This window comes from Zosterops lateralis, assembly GCF_965231275.1.
Source record: "Zosterops lateralis genome assembly, chromosome: 2".
Lineage (NCBI taxonomy): Eukaryota > Metazoa > Chordata > Aves > Passeriformes > Zosteropidae > Zosterops > Zosterops lateralis.
In genome coordinates, this window is record NC_139763.1 from 65,010,630 (window position 1) to 65,032,714 (window position 22,085).

The 22,085-nt window shown below is 42.6% G+C and overlaps 1 protein-coding gene across 3 annotated transcripts; it reads left to right on the plus strand.

The window, feature by feature from the left end:
- The first annotated feature begins 1,671 nt into the window (after positions 1-1,671).
- On the plus strand, positions 1,672-20,957 carry LOC310905900 (phosphatidylinositol 3,4,5-trisphosphate 3-phosphatase TPTE2-like). Of its 3 annotated transcripts, none has more exons than XM_083854719.1 (19): positions 1,672-1,765; positions 2,532-2,605; positions 4,634-4,711; positions 6,759-6,806; positions 7,498-7,656; positions 8,074-8,193; positions 10,952-11,051; positions 11,872-11,935; positions 12,430-12,494; positions 13,062-13,122; positions 13,368-13,449; positions 13,532-13,620; positions 16,114-16,175; positions 16,304-16,384; positions 17,367-17,472; positions 18,110-18,207; positions 18,578-18,673; positions 19,135-19,205; positions 20,684-20,957. In XM_083854719.1, exons 1-19 carry the CDS (start codon positions 1,700-1,702, stop codon positions 20,784-20,786), a joined length of 1,623 nt encoding a protein of 540 aa, XP_083710845.1. In that variant the 5' UTR covers positions 1,672-1,699; the 3' UTR covers positions 20,787-20,957. The 3 variants fall into 3 exon arrangements, with proteins under 3 accessions (XP_083710845.1, XP_083710847.1, XP_083710846.1); XM_083854721.1 differs by lacking the exon at positions 1,672-1,765 and adding an exon at positions 1,787-1,805; XM_083854720.1 differs by lacking the exon at positions 1,672-1,765 and adding an exon at positions 2,154-2,287.
- The last annotated feature ends 1,128 nt before the right edge of the window (positions 20,958-22,085 follow it).

The following is a 22,085-nucleotide window of genomic DNA, read 5'->3' on the forward strand; positions in this document are numbered from 1 at the left end:
CACTCCGGAGGCTCCGACTCTGCGAAAATCTAAGTGCTCGATGCCGTGTGAAAACCCAAGTGCTCCCTGCGATGCTCTGTCCTGGATGATGGCAAAAGCTGCCACAGGCTGTGGGGGCCTGGCTGGCCTGCAGCTCCTGCCTGACCTGCACCGGCCCTGGATGGAGTGCAGCCCCTGAAAGCTGCCATGCCACGGGACAGGCATTGAGAGGCATCAAACCACAGCAGCAGAAAAGTTTACTAAAACTGAGAGGCTGTGACTTGGAAGCAGATGGTGGGGCTGGCTGGGGTCTGGTAGCTGGGGACAGTGTGGCTCCACACAGAACTAAAGAATCAATTAGGTTGGAAAATACTTCAGAAATCATCCAGCCCAATCTATGTCTGAACTTCCCCACGTCAATTAGACAATGGCACTAAGATGCCATGTCCAGTCTTTCCTTGAACACCTCCAGGGGCGGTGAATCCACCAGCTCCCTGGGCACTCTGTTCCAATGTCTAATTACTCCTAATGAATTATTTAAAAATTACGGATATTGATCTAATACCAATATCCAACTATGACGGGCAAAGACTCTCTAACAGTTTAAAGTTAGAAAGTGTATGTTTATTACGACGCCGGGCAGCGTGCGGGATCGTTCCCAAATACACACCTCAATTTACAGATCATCACAGGGTCTTTTATGTACAGGAGTATTGAATACTCAAAACACAAATGCATATTCATAACTCTGGTACATCCCATTCCCCGCTCCGTATGGTAATTAGCCCAAAAAGCCATTAACCATGCATAGTTTGTTCTTTGAAATGGGTCGGTGGTCTTTTTTATGGGGTGGGGTCTCAAAATGATGAAGTAAGATGGGTCTTCCTCTCTTTGACTTTTTAACCTTTGACAGCTGAATCCTGTTTTCCAGGACTGTTTGATTTATGATTGTATTGTATTCATGGGGTCTATTGATTATTCAGGATGCAAAAGCCTAGTTTGACAGCTTCCATGATTTGTCAGTTCCTTCCATGATTTATCAGTTCCTTCAGTCTGGCTTCTGTTAACAAAAAGGGAAGTTTTAGCTCCCTTACCTCAGCGATATTTATTTTAACTAAAGTCTTTAATTCTTCTAAATCAGTGCTTCACTTCTGTGAAGAAATTCTTCTGAAGGTCCAATCTAAACCTCCCAGCTTCAGACTATATCTTCTTGTCCTGTCACTATTTACTTGGTAGACGAGGCAGTCCCACCTGGCTCTACCCTTCTTTCAGGCAATTGTAGAGAGTGATGTCTCCCCCTGAGCCCCACCTCTTCAGGCTAAACAACCCCAGGTGCACTTAACTGCAGCTGTAGGATCCTTGTAGGATTTGTGCTCCAGGCCCATCACCACCCCTGTTGCCTTCTCTGGACACACTCCAGCACCTCGCTGTCCTTCCAGAATTAAGGGGCCCAGAACTGGACCCATTAGTGGAGGTGTGGCCTCACTGGAGCTGAACTCCCTGTCCTGCTGGCCGCACTATCGCTGCTCTAGCCCGGGGTGCCACTGCCCTTCTGGCCCACCTGGGCCGCGGCTCCCCTGCCCAGTACAGCCGCTATGGACCAGCCCGCCCGGGCTGTTTTCTGCCGGGCAGCTTTCCAGCCGCTCTGCCCCAGCCTTGGCGCTGCGTGTGGTGGTTGTGACCCAAGGGCAGGACCTGGAATTTGGCCTCGTTGACCCTCATGCTGTTGGGTCTCGGCCCTAGGGCCTGCCGAGCCCGCAGCAGACCGACACTCCGACCCACCCCGGTATCGCCCAGGGACCCCCCCCCGGGGCTGGGAGCCCGCGGTGTGTGCGGGGGCGGCGGGGCCGTGCCCAGGGCAGCGGATGGGCCCGCCCGGCCCGGCCCGGCCCAGGTGCGGGACATGGACCCGCGGCCCGGGGAGGCTGAGGCGGGTCCGTGCTCCGCGCCCCGGCCTGGGCTCGGCGGGTGAGGGGGGCCGGCGGCGGGAGGGAGGGAGGGAAGGAAGGAGCGCCGGGATAGGGCCCTCAGGAAGTTTAACACAACTTTCCGCTGAGTCCGCGGGCCGTGTCCGGCTCGACTTTGAGCCCGGAGGGGAGGCGGGGGAGGGCCCGGGGGGTCAGCGCCGGCGGATGCGGCTCCAAGCGCGGCCCTCCCGCCCGGGAAGCTGCTCCGTGCCCGGAGGCGCCTCCCGGAGCCGCTCCCGGCCCAGGTGCTGCCCGCGGCTCTGCCCGCCCCTCTGCCGGCCGGGGCTCCTCCGTGCTTCAGGGCTGGAAGGCACATTTCCCCCCAAATGCTCCATCCTGAGGTAAAGATGCTGTTATCTCTGCGGCGTGTTTGGTGTGGTCAAAAACCTTTCATCAGCGTGCTGAGCGCCTTGGCTCTCAGCAGTGTTATAGTGGGAAGACTGAGCTTTGTCAAGCAGAGGGGGAAATAGTTGGAAATGAAGCAGAAGCCTGGCTGCTGGGACATTAGGAGTGAGGCTACTGTAGGGTGCTGCTGTTCGCTGTTTCTTGTGCTGTCTCACTTTAACTCGGTGTGCTTCTCTTCAGGCCGGCAGGGCAACAACAGGCAAAATGACAGCGGTGAGGTACGAACAAGCCACCCAGCCGAGAGAATCATCGGGGTGAGTGAAGTGACCTGTGCCAGGGAGGGGGTTTGGGATTGAATATCTGGTGTGTGATCTTTAGGTCTTTAGGTTCTTAGTGCTTCAAATATAACAGAGGGACTAATGATGGAGTGTCTGAAGTTTATACAGCGTACAATCTTCTTATCTCCCCTCTCCCATTAGTGCTGCTGTCTGAGAGAAGGGATATCTTTGTTTTGATTCACTTCTTGTAAGTAGTTAGTAAGTGATTAATGAGTACCAGGTCTCTATCCCTGGTATAATAAGCCCATGGTATTAAAGTGTGCTCTTTTTTAGCATCCAGAGTGTCAAGGTCTCTTGCAAGATGCTCTTTCTCTGCTTGCTTTAGAAGTCTTGAGTCTGAAGTTGCCTTTAGCTATGAGCAGTCAGAAAAGCTTATGCTCTGTATGGAATGTGTGCGTGAAGGAAACTATTTCTTCTAATATGTCTTCCTTTTATTCTCTTCCACCCCTGTAGTGAAAGCCTAATTGTAGCAGCTTGTGGCTGAGAGCTTATTCTGCCTTGGACAACAAGTAGATGTAGAATGATCAGCAAAACAAACTCCCTCTGAGAAAAGCATTATCAGAACTGAATTTTTGTGTGGGAGCACTATGGAAACAGTGTACTTGGGCTTGACTTTTGTTTTATCTTTGTATTGAAGATTGTCTTCCTAACTGAAAGCACTTCTGTTTCTCATTCTTATTGTGGTATATTTTAATCACAGAAGAGGATAAGAAGGTGGCATTTGGTGCACTTCTTGTGTCTGCAAGTATAAGCAAGTGACCTGCAGCAAAATTGCTGCAGTAGTAGCAGGCTTTAATAAGTGAAGCATTTCTGCTGTTCAGTAAGTGTACTTCACCCGAGTGAATATTCTGTAAGAATAGCTGGGAAGCAAATCTGAATTCCTATCCATCACTAGAGCTTTGCTTCAGCTCTAGGAACAAAATGAGGACAATGGTTTCACTGGAAACACTGGAGTTGGGAAATAAGGCTTGAATGCTAAGATTGTTGCATCAGAATAATTCTTCTACTGAGCCTGATACTGATTGCAGTTGGTGAAGCATCAGTACTGGTTGCTGAAACTGTAGGAGAAGCATCATTAAACTTCTTGCTTAAAAGGTGGTTAGGCCAGACTGCAGAAGCAGTGCATGAGTCTATTACAGAGGATAAGGAATATTTAAATCCTCAGAATTATTACACTAATGCTTCAAACCTGCTAGGCTGCCTCAGAACAGCATGGAAACATCAATATTGAATATGTGTATGTAGCCGTTCCTGCCCACAAAGCAGGGAGACCATAAGCAGAGCCTCAGCAAACACCGTGGCTGTGCTATTATGCATCACAGTATTTCTGTGGAGCAGACTGAAGTAAAGACTCCTGGATTTTGATGCTACACTTTTTCTCTGAAATTGTCATGTGGCCTTCAAAAAAACCCCAAAAACTTGATCTGAAGAGACCCTTTTAAGGAAGTTATGGCAAGCAGCCACTACCCCAAAAAACTGCTGTTCTAGCACTAGGTCAGCTGCTGCTCTGGTCTTCCAGTTTCCGTTCTGGTATCCTGCTCTGCACAAAAACATCTCTATGCTGTGGCTCTTCCTGGTGAAAACATTAATTCTCTGTACAAGAAGGTCACTGTAACAGCATTAATGTCACTTGGACTCTCTGAAGCCATTTTGCATATCCATATTTCTGGTACTTCTAGAGCCTGGATTGCTGAGTCCTTAGTGGACTTGTGGATCCCCTCCTTCAAAGCCCTTTATCCTACTGCTGAACACATCTGTCTCCTTTGAGGGGGGGAAAGGGAACATTTTTGAGAAATGGGCTGCTAATAGAAAGTAGATCAGCACAAGCCAAGCTATGCCAACAGAACATGGGGGAAGTCTTTCTTCCCCTGGTACTGGGCCTGTGCTCTGGCTCAGGCTGTTGCTCACTTGACAGTTAATTCTTTTTTTTTGGAACAACAAAGCATAGCAATATACAGCGCTGACATCTCTATCAGTGTGTGACTTGTATTATTTCCTTGCCAGCTCTCCAACAGCTGAAGAGGCCACAGTAAAGATTGATAATGGTCGTGATGAGGGTAATGGACCAGACACCTGTACCAAGTAAGCTAATGATATACTAAATTTCTTTGCTTACCCCCAGAAGTGGGATCTAATGAGCGAAAATAAAGAAGGCAGGGGGCTTGTTGAAGTAGAGATAAGCCTAGTAAAATGCTTGATATTGACATTTCTTCCAGTATGTCTTTGTCCCTCTAGAGATAAAAACCCAACCCAAGAACACAAGTCCATCATGTTGTGGAGAACAGTTAGTCCAGACCATATTGCTTAAATTTTCCCAAAAGTATGAATTTGTGAGAGCACAGAAGAACAAGTGTTGCTGAGCAAGTGAGGTGAATGAGTGTCTGGGCATGACAATAAGCATCATGGCACTCATCAAGATTAAATTGTCTGAACTTGCTAGTAGGTAACTCTGTTCTTGAGACAGTTATTTCCTGAAAGTGTTTACCTCATGTTACTCTTACAGCAAACTTAGTCAAGTCAGTGGCAAGTCCTGCAGCTCAAGAACAGTAAGCTTAAGCCTTTTGTTTCAGTTACTTTATGTGACAGCATGTTTTTCTAGATTTCAGAAGTCAGAATTTACAAATGTATTTCACAAAAGCTCTAAGCTAATTATGTAATCAAATGTGTCATGTTTCCTTCAGCTGATTTAAGGTGCTGGCAGGCCAAATTGGAGTGGTGTGTGTATATATTTCGGTCTGGAGTGTCCGAAGACTGTGCATAGACTGTGCAAGCTGAAGTCTTGGTATCCCCACTACAGTTGTAGGATTGGCTGGACAGACATAGACCAGCAAACCATTAGTGTCACTATTGCAGTTTCCTTAGATATTTGGCATTCATAAATAGCAGGAAAACCTATATGTTAAGCTGCCTGCAGGACAAGACATGGTATTACATCCTTGACTTCTATAGGAAAAGTAAGTACTACAACCCGCATATGTCCTTCCAGCTTAAGAATGCAACTGTTTGCTGGTTAGACTTTGTACCTTAGTTTAGAGTAAGAAACTAATAATGAAAAGTGTGGGTTAATTCAGTAACCCCAACAAGATGCTGCTTCAGCACTTCAGAGGTATCTAGCCTTGTCTTAAACTGGATTATTGAAGTGCACCAAGTGAAATGCAATGCTTAAGTTGTCCTAGAGGAAACAAATATTTTGGACAGGATCACTGGGGCTGATAATGCTTAAAAAAAGGTGTTTTATTCTAAGTGTCTAAGACGACACTTAGTGTTGATGCATACAGTAGTTAGGTTATCTTGGGATTACTTAACAGACTGGCAGTCTGTTTTTCAAACTGTCAGCACTTGAGGTTTGCAGGTTCTATACCAAGAATTTCTGCCTTAGTTCTTGGTGTAATCTAAAGAGGCTTCCAGCCAAAAAGAGAGTTACATAAAAGCTTTGTTCTAAACCAAAGGGCTTAAAGCACACCAAGGAGGCAACAAAAGGTACTGTATTTGGAAACAAGAGCTGTGGCCCTGCCAGGACTGAAGATAATTCTCACAACTGGAAGAACTTGGCTTCAGAAACACTTTTTCTTAAAAGATATTTGGATTTTCAATCTGAAAGCCAAACTGGTGTTTCCTTTTTAAGGTAGAAGTGGGATTTATATTCCTCTATTCCAAAGGCACAGGAGCTGTCAACAAGTGCAATTCTTTTCAGGCCTGGGAAAAAATGGTCTGATACAATAAGCTAATATATGGAACAAAATATATTAAGCGATGTTGATCTTCCAATCTTCCTCTTGGCCAATAGCTGTTATACAAACTCACTGCTTATAGCTTACTAAGCCAGAGTTCAAGCATCACTGGAATTGTTACATGAAAAAATGTTATGGATAAGTACATACTGCTGTATTTCTAGGGCCTGGAAGCTGATAAATACTTTCTCTAACAAGTGATCAAAGCACTGTTTTGAAGTACTCTCTTAACCTATGTACTTCATGAATGCTACTCAGTAATCTCATCTTAGAGAAATCACTACTATACAAAATACTAAAACCAAAGGAATGTGAACAAAAGAATATAACAGTGCCCTTGTGGCTGGTACCTGCAGCAAAATGTCACTTGTCTTGATGTCAGTTCTCTTCTCTTGCAGTGCAACTAGGAGAAAAATTGCCCCGTTTGTGATGTCATTTGGATTCAGGTAAAATCTTAGCTCGTAATGATGTGGGAATGGTAAAAATAGTCCTCATTTCTCATGTAAGAACTTGGAGAGTTCCTTAAACATCGGTAACTTCAGCTTGCTTTGTCTGAAAGTACTGAATCCCTTGTCACTCCCAGGAAAGGCAACTTGAGAAAAGTATTAGAATTGAAAAATAAGACTTAAAAAGATATGACTGCATTCTCCAAGAAGAGCTGAGAGTCAGAACTGCAAGTGTCATTGGCTTGGATAAAACCTCTTTAATGGCTTATTCTTGGCTGGCAGTCTTTGAACAAACAGTTGTGTGTAGTCTAGGTGCTGGAACAAGGCAAACCATTAAAGACAGTTATTTTTGAGGGTCTGTGTTAAGTTATGAGAGGGAGGGAAGCTGAGTAAGGTGAAAGCAGCAATGGTACTTGTATGCCTTAAAGCATTCAGGCTTTTGGGTAGCTGTGAAATCATAAATTAATAACTACAGCTGTGTCTGAGGTAAATGTATGGTTCCACATAGATAGATGATGGTCTCTGTGCATATCACTTAAAAATTGGAAACCTTCAGCTTCTAATTAAGCAGGCTTCAATCTATGTAAGAGAACACACTGTTGCTGGAACAGCTTGGAAATCAGGGTTTGTGCTGTTCAGTTGATAAGTGTTCATTCCTGTCTCTCAAACTTACATGTATTTTTCTTTGCAGAGTATTTGGAGTTGTACTTATCATTGTGGACATTATAGTTGTGATTCTGGATCTGGCTATCAGTGAGAGAAGGAAGGGTACAGAGATTCCTGAACGTATTTCCCTGGCAATAGCACTCTTCTTTCTCATCGATGTTCTCCTGAGGGTGTTTGTTGAAGGGTAAGACATGGGCAAAAATGAAGTCCATATGGCAAGTCCTCAAGCTAGGAAGGAAGCAAAACTTCAAGCTTGAACTATGAACATAGCGTCCTGTAGGCTATTTTTTCTGATCATAGATAATGTGTCTTTTCTTGGCTGTGTATGTTGGTGGTTACCCTTCTATACAACAACCTGTATGTGTTTTCAGTATAAGTGAGCACTTGGAAACTAGATCAGCTTTGCCATAACTTGTGTGTAAATTAGGGGTAAGATTGTTTTCTTAGTGAGGCTTCAGTGCTTAGTGTTAAGAACAACTGCAGGAGAGCTTGTCTCCAGCAGTAGCTTTGTATAGATGGTTCTCTTCCTGAAGATATATTTCAGTCTTTGCTACCTATATTGGCATCTGTCTAAAACTCTCCAAACTCTCCTTGGTTTCAGCTTCAGGAACTACTTCCAGTCCAAACTGAATATTTTGGATGCATGTATAGTAGTGGGCACCCTGTTAATTAATTTGACATACTCCTTCGTAGATGTTGATGCAGCAAAGGAGATACCAAGGTAAGAGTGGTATGGCAGCTGGTAAGTGTGAGCTCTTTTCTTGATAATATTCTAAGAATTTTCTTGGGCACCTCTAAGCCAGGTGTGTGCATATGAGATCACAAATGTGACTGTGATAATGTCATGGTACAGACCAATGAAGGATAGACACACAGCTTTGGTCTGTGGTTGTGCTGTAGGCTGTCCCTGCCTCAAAGGCAGAAGGGATCTGAGTATACTAGTTACCAGAGGTAACTAAAAGTGTGGCCATCAAATGCTCTGACTCAAGCACTCTTTGGGGAAAGGTGTGCAGTAGCCCTAATAGAGTGGAGAGTCTGAGGAAGGTCAGAAAGAAGAGTTGGATTATCATAGCAAATGGAACAGACAACAAAAAGAGAATTTCCGTCTAAAGGATCTTGCAATAGAAAGAATTTCCGAACTGTCTTGTTTCCTTTGCTTTGCTTTCCCAAAAGCCTCATGGTAATATATGCTGGATTTTTCAGCCATGCTCTGGGGAGAGGAAAGATGCCGTTTATGTGCATAAACTGCTTTAAGTCCTGTTTCCTTCTGATTTCTGTATCTTGATAAAATGGTAACCTATGAGATGAATCCATTCCTGATGGAGACAGAACTACAACTTTAAGATTAGTTTATCTGCACTTGGTTTGACTTAGAGAAACTTTCTTGCATCAGCCAGGGAAAAGTCGAGCTCTTAAAAAAAAAAAAAAAAAAAGAAAAGAAAAAGTCACCCCATGCCCCAAATTCAGCTGACTAATGGACATAAGAGGGGAGCATTATTCCAGAAGAAAACAAAAAGTTTAGTTATTAAAGAATGCAGAGTTGGACAAGTATCTGTAAGTACTTATTTTCTTTTAAAGTACTTGCTAAACTTGGGTATCAAGAAATAAAACTGTCAAAGGAATAGCTTTTGTAGCCTAGTTTCCTCCTAGGTTGTCTTAAACATTCATTGGGATTTTTAATTATTACTTCCCATTTCTATGCCCGCATTTTTCTAAAGCAGCTTTTATCTTATAGCAACTCCCAGATAAAAGGAGGTTGAAAGAGCAGTGTGACAGGGTAATCTGCACTCTTATCTTTACTAGGCTATGCCAGTAGTAGGCCTGGTCCTACACTGACCCATTTGGCTGCAGATCTGTGTGTGCAAGTTCTTTGCATTCTGATTTGCTGAAGTTGATGGGAATCTAGAATAGGTTTTTGGGTCACATAAAGAGGACTTCACACTGCTGCTCCCAGAAGACACTTGACTGGTGCCTATCATCTTACTCATTCAATTTTTGAGGCCCTCTGTAAGGCATCTCTTGTTGAAGGCTCTAAAATTGTGTTTTAACCAAAATATTGCTACCTACGGTAGATGATACCTCAGATTTCACCAAATCCCAAATCTTGAGATAGTGGTCTTCCCATCTAAAACAGCAGTAGTGTCCACAAAATCCAATTCCCAGTGGCCTTATTGGGGCTTATTGCTTTTCTTTCCTGAGTCCTTCCTCAAGAAGCAAGCAGTAATCTTAAAGCATTTGATACATCTCAGAATAATTAGAATTTGAGCAGCTTTTATGTGGATGAAAGCTTTATGTGACAAGTGAAATTTCAATGACAGACAATAGAGGTAACATGCCCTGATGGAGGAGTATGGTTTCTCTTTCTAATCTGATGTAGCTGGGTGTGTGTAGGGATGAGTTAACTGTTTCCTTGCAGTCTGACCTATAAAAGGACTTTGAGGAATGAGAGCTGGATATCAGTCTGGGAGCTAATGCTTAACAGGCTGATTCCCTTAAGGGCAGAATGCAAACAGCTTTTATCTTGAAGAGCTGCTTCTCAGAGTTTTGGGGGGAGGGGTTATGGAGTTTTCACCTCAGTTTTGGTTCATCTCATTTTCTGCTACCTCCAAGGAAATTCTGTTTTGAAAACAGGAGGATGATTCTGAATTTAGAAGGAGCTCAGGGAAAAAATGAAACTTTCTTCCAGGTATCCAGGACAACCTTACCTTGCTGACTTTAAGCTCAATATCAGTGGGGAGTGGACTGTTCTACTGGAGTTTTGTCTCCTTTACTGTTGGTATTCACCAGCATTTTTACACAAATGTATCAAAACCTAGAATGTGTGTGTGCTGCTTAAAATATATGCTCACTCATCTCTTTAAGGAATGAATTGAATATTAGTTTGCCCTTGTCCCTGTGAGTGTGGGAAAACAGCTGCTCCTGTTCAGTTGTTTTGATAGAATCACTCACCTAAGCTTCTTTCCTGCTTCAAAGTTCAACAATAGTTCAAAGTTCCTCAAACCAAACCAAGTGTTCAGGTTACTGAATGATTAAACATAGGATATATACTGATCTGTTTTTAGGTTTCTTAATCAAGTCATGATGTACTTAGCCTGTCTAGCTTCTTTTCAGTTATTTTTCAGGTGGCTACGTACACTTGAATGTATAATAGAGAATAAGCTTCAAGGAACAAAAACTTGGTGATAATAACGTGGGTAATGTTAATGGAATTTGTTTTCTAGCCAGATGTGCCTTTGGAGGTCTGTTTGAGCAAGCAGGGGATTTCCTAGTTCTGTTAGCTGTTGAGAACATGTACTCAAAAAAAAGCCTTAACAATACACCCATGATATTGTATTTGTTCCAAAATCAGCCTGAGATGTCCTAGTTCAACGTATGAAACAAAGTTTTAAACTTTCCTTGACACAGCTTTTAAGCAGCTTTAGTCTTTGCCTGTAAGTTTATTTGTGTCCATTTTCTTTCATGGTGAATCTGTCATCTAGAATGGTTATTTTCTTCCGAGTTCTGAGAATTGTCATCTTGATAAGGATATTTCGTCTGGCTTCGCAAAAGCAGCAACTTGAAATGGTGACCAGGAGAATGGTAAGTTGGCCTCTTAACATATCTAGACTACTACTACTGTTTTCATCTCTTTCTTCAGGCAGCATCAGTAGTGAGTAGCAGGACTGACCATGGCCTACTGGTCTGCAATTGATAGTATTGCCCAAGCAGCACATCTGCTTGATGTCCCTGACAGGGCTCTGGAGCTTTGCCTCCACCTCCAGTAAGGCCTCGTCATTCTTGGCTTTGCTCAAATAAGCAGCAACTTGACCTGGAAGGCCAGCATATCAAAGTGATTGCAGCACCCTGTGTGTCTCAACTGACAATTTCTAGCTTGTGAGGTACATACCATTTTCCCTCACATGAGGGAAGGTGGGAGTTTAATGTGTCTGATGCTTTATTTTGGGTATAAACAAAGCAATCTAGCTGTTGAAGCCCTATCCACTGTGAAGGCCTCTTATGTTCATCAGGGGCATTCCAGTGGTACTTTAAGCTTCAAGTATGTCCTCTTGTTTAGGACTAAGCAGTCTTGGTTATAGTACTCTTAGCTTTATTCATTTCTCCCTCAGTCTCCAAACACTTAAATAACAATGACAGATTCATGCTGCAGTATTCATAGAATCTGCAGTGTTCTTTTCACTAGAATAAATGTTGATATTTAAGGGTAAAAAATTCTATACAGACCTTCTGCCTAGAAATTAATACAAGGCATTTGCTCTTGGATAATGTTGTAATGAAATGAGGCTCTGCTACTCAAGCTTAACTGGAGAGTCTAGATGGTTGAATTTTCCTAGTATCAGTTAACACTTGGTGATTGTTGGCATTCTTGTGGAAGATTAACTCTTACTTTTTTTTTGGTCAGGTCTCTGAGAACAAAAGACGTTATATGAAAGATGGCTTTGATCTGGATCTCACTTATATTACTGGTTTGTGGAAACAAATGTCACTTTGCAGCATGTTATGTCCTGTGAAGACTTGTTTTTCAGTTAATAAGAGCTTGTCATGAAATACAGACAATGCTTTAGACTCATGAAATTTAAGTATGAAGTCAAACCAGGCCAACTCCTTTTCTGTGGGATTTTGAAATACGGGTTTCTGACTGACACTATTCTCCAGAATTAGCCTTCTGGGAGGGTTTTACATGCTGAATGTAATGTTAGAAATTTATCTGAGGCCTGGGGAACCAGTGTTGGGAAACTATTTACTTAAAACTATTTACTTTTGCTTCTGATTCTGTGGAGACTGACATTTGATGGTGGCTGATTTGTCTTGCTCTAGCCATGCTAAATGTAGAAATTGGTAGATTGTTCTTATAATTAGGGTAAGAATAAGACATTTCATAAGGATGTTTCTCAGTCATGTAGTTCTTATGTGCAGGGGGACTTCCTGCTGTTACTTGTGATTGCTGTCTTCTCAACAGATCGAATTATTGCAATGTCATTTCCATCTTCTGGGAAGCAGTCTTTCTACAGGAATCCCATAAAGGTAAAAAATCTTACCTACCAAATGCTTTGTTTCTGAAACCTGTTTCTTTTATAAGTTCCCACTAATTTACATGTGGCCTAGATCATGTCAGTCCTAGTTCTGCTGCCTTTGCTGGTTGGAATGACTGATGATTTCCACTGTGCTGCACTGCTTATGTTGTAGTGTCTCAGCTAAACCTAGTGATTTGTATCTCATGGGGTGGACACACCAGTGCTTTGATGCCCCTGTTCTTTGGGAATGTTTTAGAGAATCAAGGTGTTTCTGTCCCAGGCTAATAATGGTGATAAGATCTATTCACATAAATAAAGTTGTTTTAAAGGTCTGTATATATAATGTCCTTTTCAGAGCTCTGCTTTTGGATATTATAGAAACGTATATAGGGCCAGGAAGATAGTTGCAGTAGTACTTTTATTCCGGATGAGAACCTGAGCTGTCAGGTTGGAAAGGCCTGCTTTCCAAGGGCTGTTCATGAATGCAGTTGTTGATCCCACCTGGAGGTGGGGGGTTGGGATGGCAGTGGAAATAATAAATTAGAGCACTAACTAGTCTGAACTCATTATTGCTTAGGAAGTTGCAAGATTTTTGGACACCAAACATCCAGACCACTATAAAGTCTACAATCTCTGCAGTAAGTATGTTTACCTGCTGACTATATTTGAGATGAAATTTAATGTATAAGTGAAAAGTATGAAATCAGAAGCTAAGCATGTGTGGCTTTAGTCAAGTTACCTCTGTTTTTTTTCATTTTTATCTGTCTGTTAACACTGCTGTATTTTAGACATTAATACATGTTCAGACCAGGTGTTGTGTGTTACAAACCACTTTGTTACTTCCTTTTCCCTTCCTGGTATAACTTCAGATCTTTTCCTGTAGGTGAAAAAGGCTATGACCCCAAGTACTTTCACTACAGGGTGGAAAGGATCTTCATTGATGACCACAATGTCCCAGCGCTACAGTGAGTGTTGTCAAGAAGTACATACATTATAATAGTTCTGTGTAGGCATTTGCCTTCATCCACTAACTTTCCTCTTGTTTAGGGACATGCTGAAATTCACTACCAGTGTCCGTGAATGGATGAGTCAAGATGAGAAAAACATCATAGCAATTCACTGTAAAGGAGGCAAAGGTAGGATTTCTCATGTGCAATCTGTGTATGCTACAAATCACACTTCTTTGTTATTGTAGCGTCTTTGATTAAAGTGTGACCTCAAACCATACTACGGGATGGGTTTACGGTGTAACTTGACAAATACTGCATATACTGTGATGACTAGCATGAGCATAGGACTCTGTGTTTAGTATTAGACTACCTAAAAATGGGGTTGTTTAAATTGGTTCTCAGTCTAAACTGTCATTATGTCTCTTAAAGTGTTCTTTAATAACTTTCTTGCAGCTGGGACAGCAGTCCCTCAGGAGAGAGTGGGGATAGGGGGGCTACCGAAACTGCTACTATTAAAAGTGTTAGGCTGCTGCTTTGGCTTCTGGTAGCCAGTCACCCATTCTGAATATTTTGCATTGTAATATAGCTCAAACTATCCATTGTTTAGGTTGGAAAAAGACCTTTAAGATCAAGTCCAGCTGATACTCCAGTACTACCAGATCCACACTAAACTATGCCTCTCAGTGCCACATCTGCACACCTCCAGGAATGGTGATTCAGCTGCTTGCCAGGGCAGCCTGTTCCAGTGCTTGATAACTGTGTTAGGGAAGAAATTTTTCTTAATGTCCAATCTAAATCTTCCCTGGGGCAACATGAGGCCATTTTCTTTCTTCTTACTGCTTTTTATTTGATGGAAGAGACCAACCCCACCTCACTATGACCTTTATAGCAAGAAGGTCTCCTCTGAGCCTCCTTTTCTCTAGGCTAAATACTCTCAGCTGCTCCTTGAAAACTTGTGCTCTAGACCCTTCTCCAGCTCTGTTGCCCTTCTCTGGACACACTCTAGCATCTCAATGTCTTTCTTGCAGTGAGGGGCCCAAAACGTAATGCAGGATTCAAGGTGCAGCCTCTCCAGTAACAAGCAGAGAGAGACAATCACTGCCTTGGTCCTGCTGGCCAGAATATTGCTGATACAGGCCAGGATGCCATTGGCCTTCCTGGCCACCTGGGCACACTCTGACTCATGTTCAACTGCTATCAACCAGAATGCTCAAGTCTTATTCCAGTAGGCTGCTTTTCAGCCAGTTTTCCCTGAGCCTATAGGACTCTGTGGGGTTGTTGAGACCCACGTGCAGGTTCCAGCCCTTCGCTTTACTGAACCTCACACCTTTGGCCTTGGCCCATCGATCCAGCCTGTCCAGATCCATCTGCAAAGCCTTCCTGCCCTCCAGCAGATCAACACTCCCACTCAACTTGGTGTTCTATTCAAACTAACTGAGGATGCACTCAACCCCCTCGTCCAGATTGCTGGTAAAGACATTAAACAGAACTGGCCTCAATTCTGTGCCCTGGGATCAGCACTGGTGACCAGCTGCCAGCTGAAAGTAACTCCATTCATCACGATTCTCTGGGCCTGACCATCCAGGCAGGTTTTTACCCAGTGAAGAGTGCACCTGTCCAAGCCACAAGCAGCCAGTTTCTCCAGAAGAAAGCTGTGGGAATTGGTGTCAAAGGCTTTACTAAAGCCCAAGTAGACAACATCCACAGCTTTTCCCTCATCCATTAAGTGGGTGACCATCTCACAGAAAAAGTTCATGTTGATCAAGCCAGACCTGCCCTTCATAAATACATGTTGGCTGGGCCTGATTCCTGGTTGTGCTGTATTTGTTGTGTGATACCACTCAAGATGATCTGCTCCTTAACTTTACCCCTCTAGAATGTTCCAGGTACTGCTTAAATCAAGATGCACATGATATTAGGTGATAGAGTACAATGAAGTCTTACGGAAACAAGAATAGTGAAAGCTATCAAAAATACAAGCTAACTGGCAGGTGCTATCTGAACCAACAGTGGTGTGGGAGCTGTTGAAATGCATAAATAACTGCAAGTAAGCCAAACTTCCCTGTAAATATCTGCCACATCTTTAGCTGCCTGCTGATACTACTGCAAATACTTGGCTTAAAGTAGGTGGTTACTTAACATTAAATAGTTGCCCCCAGGTGGAGCTCTGTCTTAAAAGGTTTTGCAAAACTGAATGTTGAAACTACCTGCAGGTCAAAACCAGCTTGAAGAACAAGTGTAGGGAGGGTGACTTGACCTCTGAGATTTTAAATTAAAAACTGAAACTATATAGGCATCTTCATGCTAGCAGACATGATGGCTTTGTGGTAGGGTTGCAGGGAAAACAGTTTGCGCAGAGAAATGACTCTTGACGCTTACAGCAGTGGGAAGTTTCAGTTTATAGCCTCATTTGGTAGAGTTCTTGACTCTACTTTCTGCTGGATGGAGTATGCAAATACTGACCAGCTGCCTAAGTGTCTCTAGTAATGAAAATGTGGGGACAAGGAACAAGCTGACAAACTGTAGTATCTTGTCTTTAACTCATTCTTATCAGAAATACTTGACTGTCACTTATAACTCCTGAAATAGATGAGATAACAGATGACTTCACCTTCATGAAAACAATCCCAAACACCTTTGAAATGCTGTAATTCAACTTGTATTGTGTATCTAATACAGGCAGGACTGGAACAATGGTCTGTACCTGGCTTATAGACAGTGACCAGTTTGAGAGTGCCAAGGTAAAAACTGCTGTGTATTTTTTTGATTTGCTTAGTATTCAAAATGTTCTAGTTTACTATCCATTTCTCAAGAAGGGGAATGGTGATGGGATGGATAGCTTAACCCTTGAAATTATCATCCTGTGTAGGAAAGTTTGGACTACTTTGGGGAGAGAAGAACTGATAGAAGCACAAGTACCAAGTTTCAAGGAGTTGAAACTCCCTCACAGGTAAGCTCGAGCAGATTCAGGAGCAGTAGTCAAATTATTACTAACCTTGTGAGTGTTTCTGCTACCCCACCTCTTCTGCCTTGTTTCAGAGATATAGGTTCCTATTACTTGCTTAACTCCTGAACTTCTGTATTCTTTCTGTGAGAGTTGGAAGATGAACAGCTGACAGGGTTGCCCTGCATCTTCCTCCTTCCCCTTATACCTTTCTCTGCATAATAATGTCAGATCTGAAGTATAGTATCTAGGATAACAACAGAATTCTTGAGTTTGGGAGAGCTTTCAGTCCAACCCCACTGTTCAAGCAGGGTGACCTGAACAGATGTGTCTGGTCAGGTCTAGAATATCTGCACAGATGCAGATTCCACATGTCTGGGCATCCTCACAGGAGCATGATACTGTAAGGCAATTGGGCTGTTTAACAAGGATGTACAGAAGCCTGCAGCCTAGCCTGGCATGGGGCCATGGTGCTGATTTGGCTTGGGTGGAGAAATGCATCTTCTGCAGACTACATTCACTGAGAAATACTACAAAGTTTTTGCTTCACACCACGGTTTTGCACATCTTGATTTACTGTTCTGTGTGGCACAGAGTTAAGAGGTGAATCTGGTGACAGGTACTTAAAATTGCTGGTATGAAGTAGAAGTATAGCTGTCCTTCAGTAAAATGAAAATACTTGTATGTTTAAACATTCAGCCTCTTAAGGCTACAATATAAAAGCCCCTCACTTCTTGCCGAACTAAAAAGTACAGAATTCCTCCTAAAACATGAAATTTAAATGCTGATTTAAAATGTTGATGTTGAATTTGTCTAGAAGATTGTTTCAGGTGGGAAGGGGAAGGAGAACAATTCTTTCTTCTTATCTTTGGACTTTGAAGAGCTAAAAACTTGGAGTAAAAGATCTATTTAAATCCTACTTCTGCCTAGAATTAATCTGTGTTAGGTACAGAAACTGCATAATGTGTCTGGGTTTTTTGCATTACAGAGTAGGTATGTTGGGTATTATGAGATCCTGAAAAACAAGTATAACTTGAAACTCCCACCAGAGAGACAACTCAAAATAAAAAACCTCAAAATCCACAGTATACATGGTAAGAACTCTTGTATTTGGGCATTTCTCTATCTGGTAATGGTTTCCTATTACAGGCGGCTGATAACTGTCTCTCTGGCTAAGCCCATTATAGGAATGTAGACTTACTGGATTTGAGAATTTAAATGACACAGGACACAATGAAGAGTATTTTGTAATCAGTTGCTCTGTGTTGTGTCACTTTCTAGATGTCTAACCAAATGATGGCTCACATACAACCTGCTCTTTTTTGGAAGGCGAATCACTTTTTAAGTGAGACCAACTCCCCACGTGGAACCAGATCCACTAATGTTTCTGAGCTTTAAATACATGCCTGTTACAGTACATGTGTACTGATAAACTTGATCAAAGGCTGCAAGTTCATCACTCCTTGCTCCAGGGGAGTTCAAACTGCTGTTACTGTTCAGTAAATGTAACTAGATTTTATATTAGCCTGTTCCCCTAGTGCAGGGAACTTCAAAATGCAGTTTTCAGCTACTGAATCCTGGCTTACCTTTAGCATTTGAGTTCTTTAGAGTCTTGAGCAAGGCATTCTAGAAAGAAAGCACTTTTGAATGGGATTGCACTTGGTTTTCCTGACTACTTATGTTTCTAGCTAATGTCTGTGCTTCTGGTATAATGCAACACTTTGTTCCTAGGAATTGGAAAAGGCAATGGAACTGATATGAAAGTGCAGATAATAACAAGGAAGCGAATTGTACTACAATGTGTATGTGCCAATCAAAAAAACTGCAAGGTGAGTACTATGAAGACACATGAGTTGAGTCACAGAAGCCAAAAGCTGATTTTTAGGTTGTGTTAGTTTTTTATGTCCAATATTCAATTTCTACATAGTCTAACTAAATGGGTAATGTAAATTCCAAGAGGATGAAAAAGCTAAATGTTGCTAAATCCTAGGAAATGGAGTGGTAAGATAGAGGAAGATTTCCCTGGGAGTCACTTAAATGCAAATAGTTCACTCTGTCCTGAGCAGCTTAAACTGTTGTCTGTTATTGTAGCACTGCTGTTGTATTTGTGTCCCATCAGTGAGGAGTTAGGTCTTGTCATGAACTGGTCCCTTGTCTTGCTGCAGAAACTTTCATAAAACAAATTCTTCTGTTATCCAGCTCTTCTTTGATTCTGAAAGTGGCTCTGTAGTCATTGGCTTGGAAGACTGCCCTGTTCTAAGTGGAGATGTGAAAGTCAGATTTGAATGCAATTCTGTAAGTATACCAGTGTGAAGACCTTCAGTTGGGTATGGGGAGGCTGCAGTGCAAACTGCACTGGGTCCTGCCTGGCTGGACAGCATGGGGCAGAATCTGTTCCTCCCCAGTGACTCCTGCTGTGTCTCACTGTGCAGTGAGGGATGAAGCAGGTGGTATGACATCAGCCTGGGCAAGAAAGGGAATCACCTGGCTGTTCAAATAGCAGTACAACCAAGGCATTTTAGTTGGGTACCTGCTGCTCCTAACCATGGGGGTCTCACCTGATTGTATTGAGTGACTTGGTACTGAAATAATTGCAGAGAAGATAGTGATCTGTGTATGGTATGGGGCTCTTCAAGTGTACTGATTCTGGCACTGTAGCTTTGTAAACCAAATTAGTGAATAAAAGTGGGTACCCTTCTCTACAAACAAAAGTTCTGTTGTGTAACACAGTCCTTAAACAAGGTGTTTTTGTTTAGGCTCTCCCAAAAGGTTATGATGACTGCCCATTCTTTTTCTGGTTCAACACTTCCTTTATTGAAAATAACAGGTAAGTGATCATAATGAATGCCTTCAGATCCTAACTTCTGGTGTCTGCATAGAGCTGAAAGATCATAAACATAGTGTTAAAAGCTGAGATAAGACAACAGGCCTGATCATCCAGCTAACTTCCATGTGGGTACTGGCCTTTGATCCTCAACTTGTAACTTGTGAGCATGCAGTTGCTTGCACTGTGACAAATATTTTAAACATATGGGAGCTTTCTATCTTAACTTAAACGATTGGATTATTTCCTTGGTCTTCCTAACCATTGTTAATGAATTTGAATTAAAAAATGTAATACTAACTATTCAAATCTGCCATCCTCTACAGTATGGCTGCCTGAGAAACAGGAACTGAGTTGCTTAGCAGGCAGACATTAAGACCACATTTAGAGGTACTGATGGTTGGGATCCTCATCAAAGGCCCTCTTATGGCTTCTCATGCTTTTGATAAAGTTAGAAATTACTGTGATTTTGCTTGCTGAGAACTTGCTTGCTGGAACTCCTGCAGAAGCTCCAGCTGGTGAAAATTGGACTTGTCTACCTTGCTTTGGGAGTGATGTAGAAATGCAGAGACAAGAGAGCCTTATGTTTGGTCTGCCTTGCTTGACAGATTTAGGTAGAGGAACAGTGAACTTGGCGTATGAGATATAATTACTGTGTTCTCCATGACTGGAATAGAAAGAAAACAGTTTTTACTTAACTGATCCTGTTAGAGCCAGGTAGAGGTAGAGAGGTAGCCATGAGTCTGTTTGTTTGTAACAGTTAACTTAATATGCTCACCCAGCAATGCACCTGCAGCCTCGGTGCAGACTAATTAGACCAAGCCAGTGGCAGGAGAAATGTATGCCAGCTGTCAGATGGCCCTGCAACATTGCCATCTTGAGGGTTTTGCTGAAGTGCTTTGTTTCCTCCAGAACTATAGAGGATGCCCCACTAGGCTACCTTTTCTCCCTTTCTGCCCAGACCTTCTGGTCAACTTGAAGTGGACTGGGTGGGATCAGAGGTGAAACAGCTGTTAAGGCAATACTTCTTTCTCTGTATCTCTAACTCAGACATGGCTGATGTGCAAGTGCTTTTAAAGTGATAACTAGATATGAATTTGGTAAACATGAAAATTGGAGAACATACCTGATGAGGTTGAGTACTGAATCAAATCCTTGCCTTTAGGAAGGTTGGTTATTAAATTCTTGGCACTTGCATCATATTAGAAGGCCTTGAGCTGAATGCAATATTAATTTCTCTCTGTCTTGCACTGCGGGGCTCTGGGAGGGTGATGGGGAGCCAACCCACAAACCCATCTGGTTGACTTTGTTTCTGAGACTATATAAGATGCAAAACACTGTGGGCATGGCTGATGTCTGTTTAAATGCAAGGTCTTGGGCTGTATTTAATGTTCTAGGGCTGAGCCAGAAGATCTTTCAGCTGGCTGAAAGGAAAAGCATGTCTTAGGCTGTAAGATATGCTACTGAATTTTGTCTTTCAGACTCTACCTTCCCAGGAATGAGCTGGATAACCCTCACAAGTCTAAAACATGGAAAGTTTATAGTGAGACATTTGCTGTGGAGGTGAACTTTATTGATCCATAAGGGAAATCTCAAAGAAGGGAAACATGTAAAATTCATCTCTTTCCTGGAGAATGTCTTGCTGTTTCAGTATAAAGTGAAGCAGTGCCATTTGGATGTACTTAATGTATTTCTGTGTAGATACAACTTCTCAAATAAAGGTACATGAAGTTCTGTTGTGCAGGGCAAAAATACTCTGAAGAGTTACTTAATGTCAGTTTACTGTCATATCATGGGCTGTTGGATCCTTGGAGCTTAGATATCTCTGCATACTGCTAATTCCTGTTTGAGCAATCTAAGACAATTTCATGTCTTTAAGCATGAGCATTAACACAGTGGTGGATGAAGACCAGCAGTCTGCATGAGATTGGGAAAACCTGACATGACTCCCTCAACACTGGGATTTTCCACAGATCAATAGAATATGGGAATTTTGAGGGAGAAATATTAATCTCCCTCTGTTGGACTGTTGCTTCTTGAGCAGAAGCCTTGGTATTGAACAGCTCTTCATCTGTAATCAGTGATGTAGAGCTTTGAGCAACACCTGGCCTGGGAGCTGCCTGTGCAGGTTGGAGCTGGTTTTCTACTGCTGAACATCCCCACAAAGGGCTGCAATGGCCACTTGCCCTAAGGCTTAAGTCTGGCTCTCATCAGCTCTTGAGTCTTCCAGCTGCCTAGGATCAGCTAGTGTGGCTGCCTTAATACCTGCATATGAGGGGTTTGATCTGTGCACCTGCTCATTTGAGCAATTAATGCAAATGCTTACTGTTTCCTCTTGAGTTGTACTAAGACATGTAATGCACAAACTTCCAGGATGCTTATTTTACTTCCAACTATTCTCAGTAGTGCAGCTTTTCTTATAGACTGTGCCTTCATTTGTGTGAAATGTGCTGTGTTAGCTTCTTGGTTCTGCTGCTTCATTAGTCTTTTTTTTGTGTGTGTTGGGAACCAAAAAGTGGAAGTAACATAGCTATCCAGTCAATGAAATAAGCAGAGAGGTCATATACCTTCCCTGTCCTTACTTGGAGGTAGTTATGTACTATGAAAGACACCATGTGTGGGCTCAACTTCTGCTATTGCTGTGTATTCACCTCAGTGTCCACGTGAATGTGGCGTGGGGCTAAAAAAGGATGCCCTTTTATTGCAGCTACAAGTGGCTGATGCCCAAATTAATTTTGGCTTAGCTCAGGCAATTGGATATCTCTATCCTAGGATGCCCTTTTGTATAGTTGACAGGGCACCTAAGGCGACCCATCTTCCTGCTTAGGGAGTAAGCCAGATTCCTCAGATAACAGCAGCAGAGGCTGTAACAGCAAGTCAGAT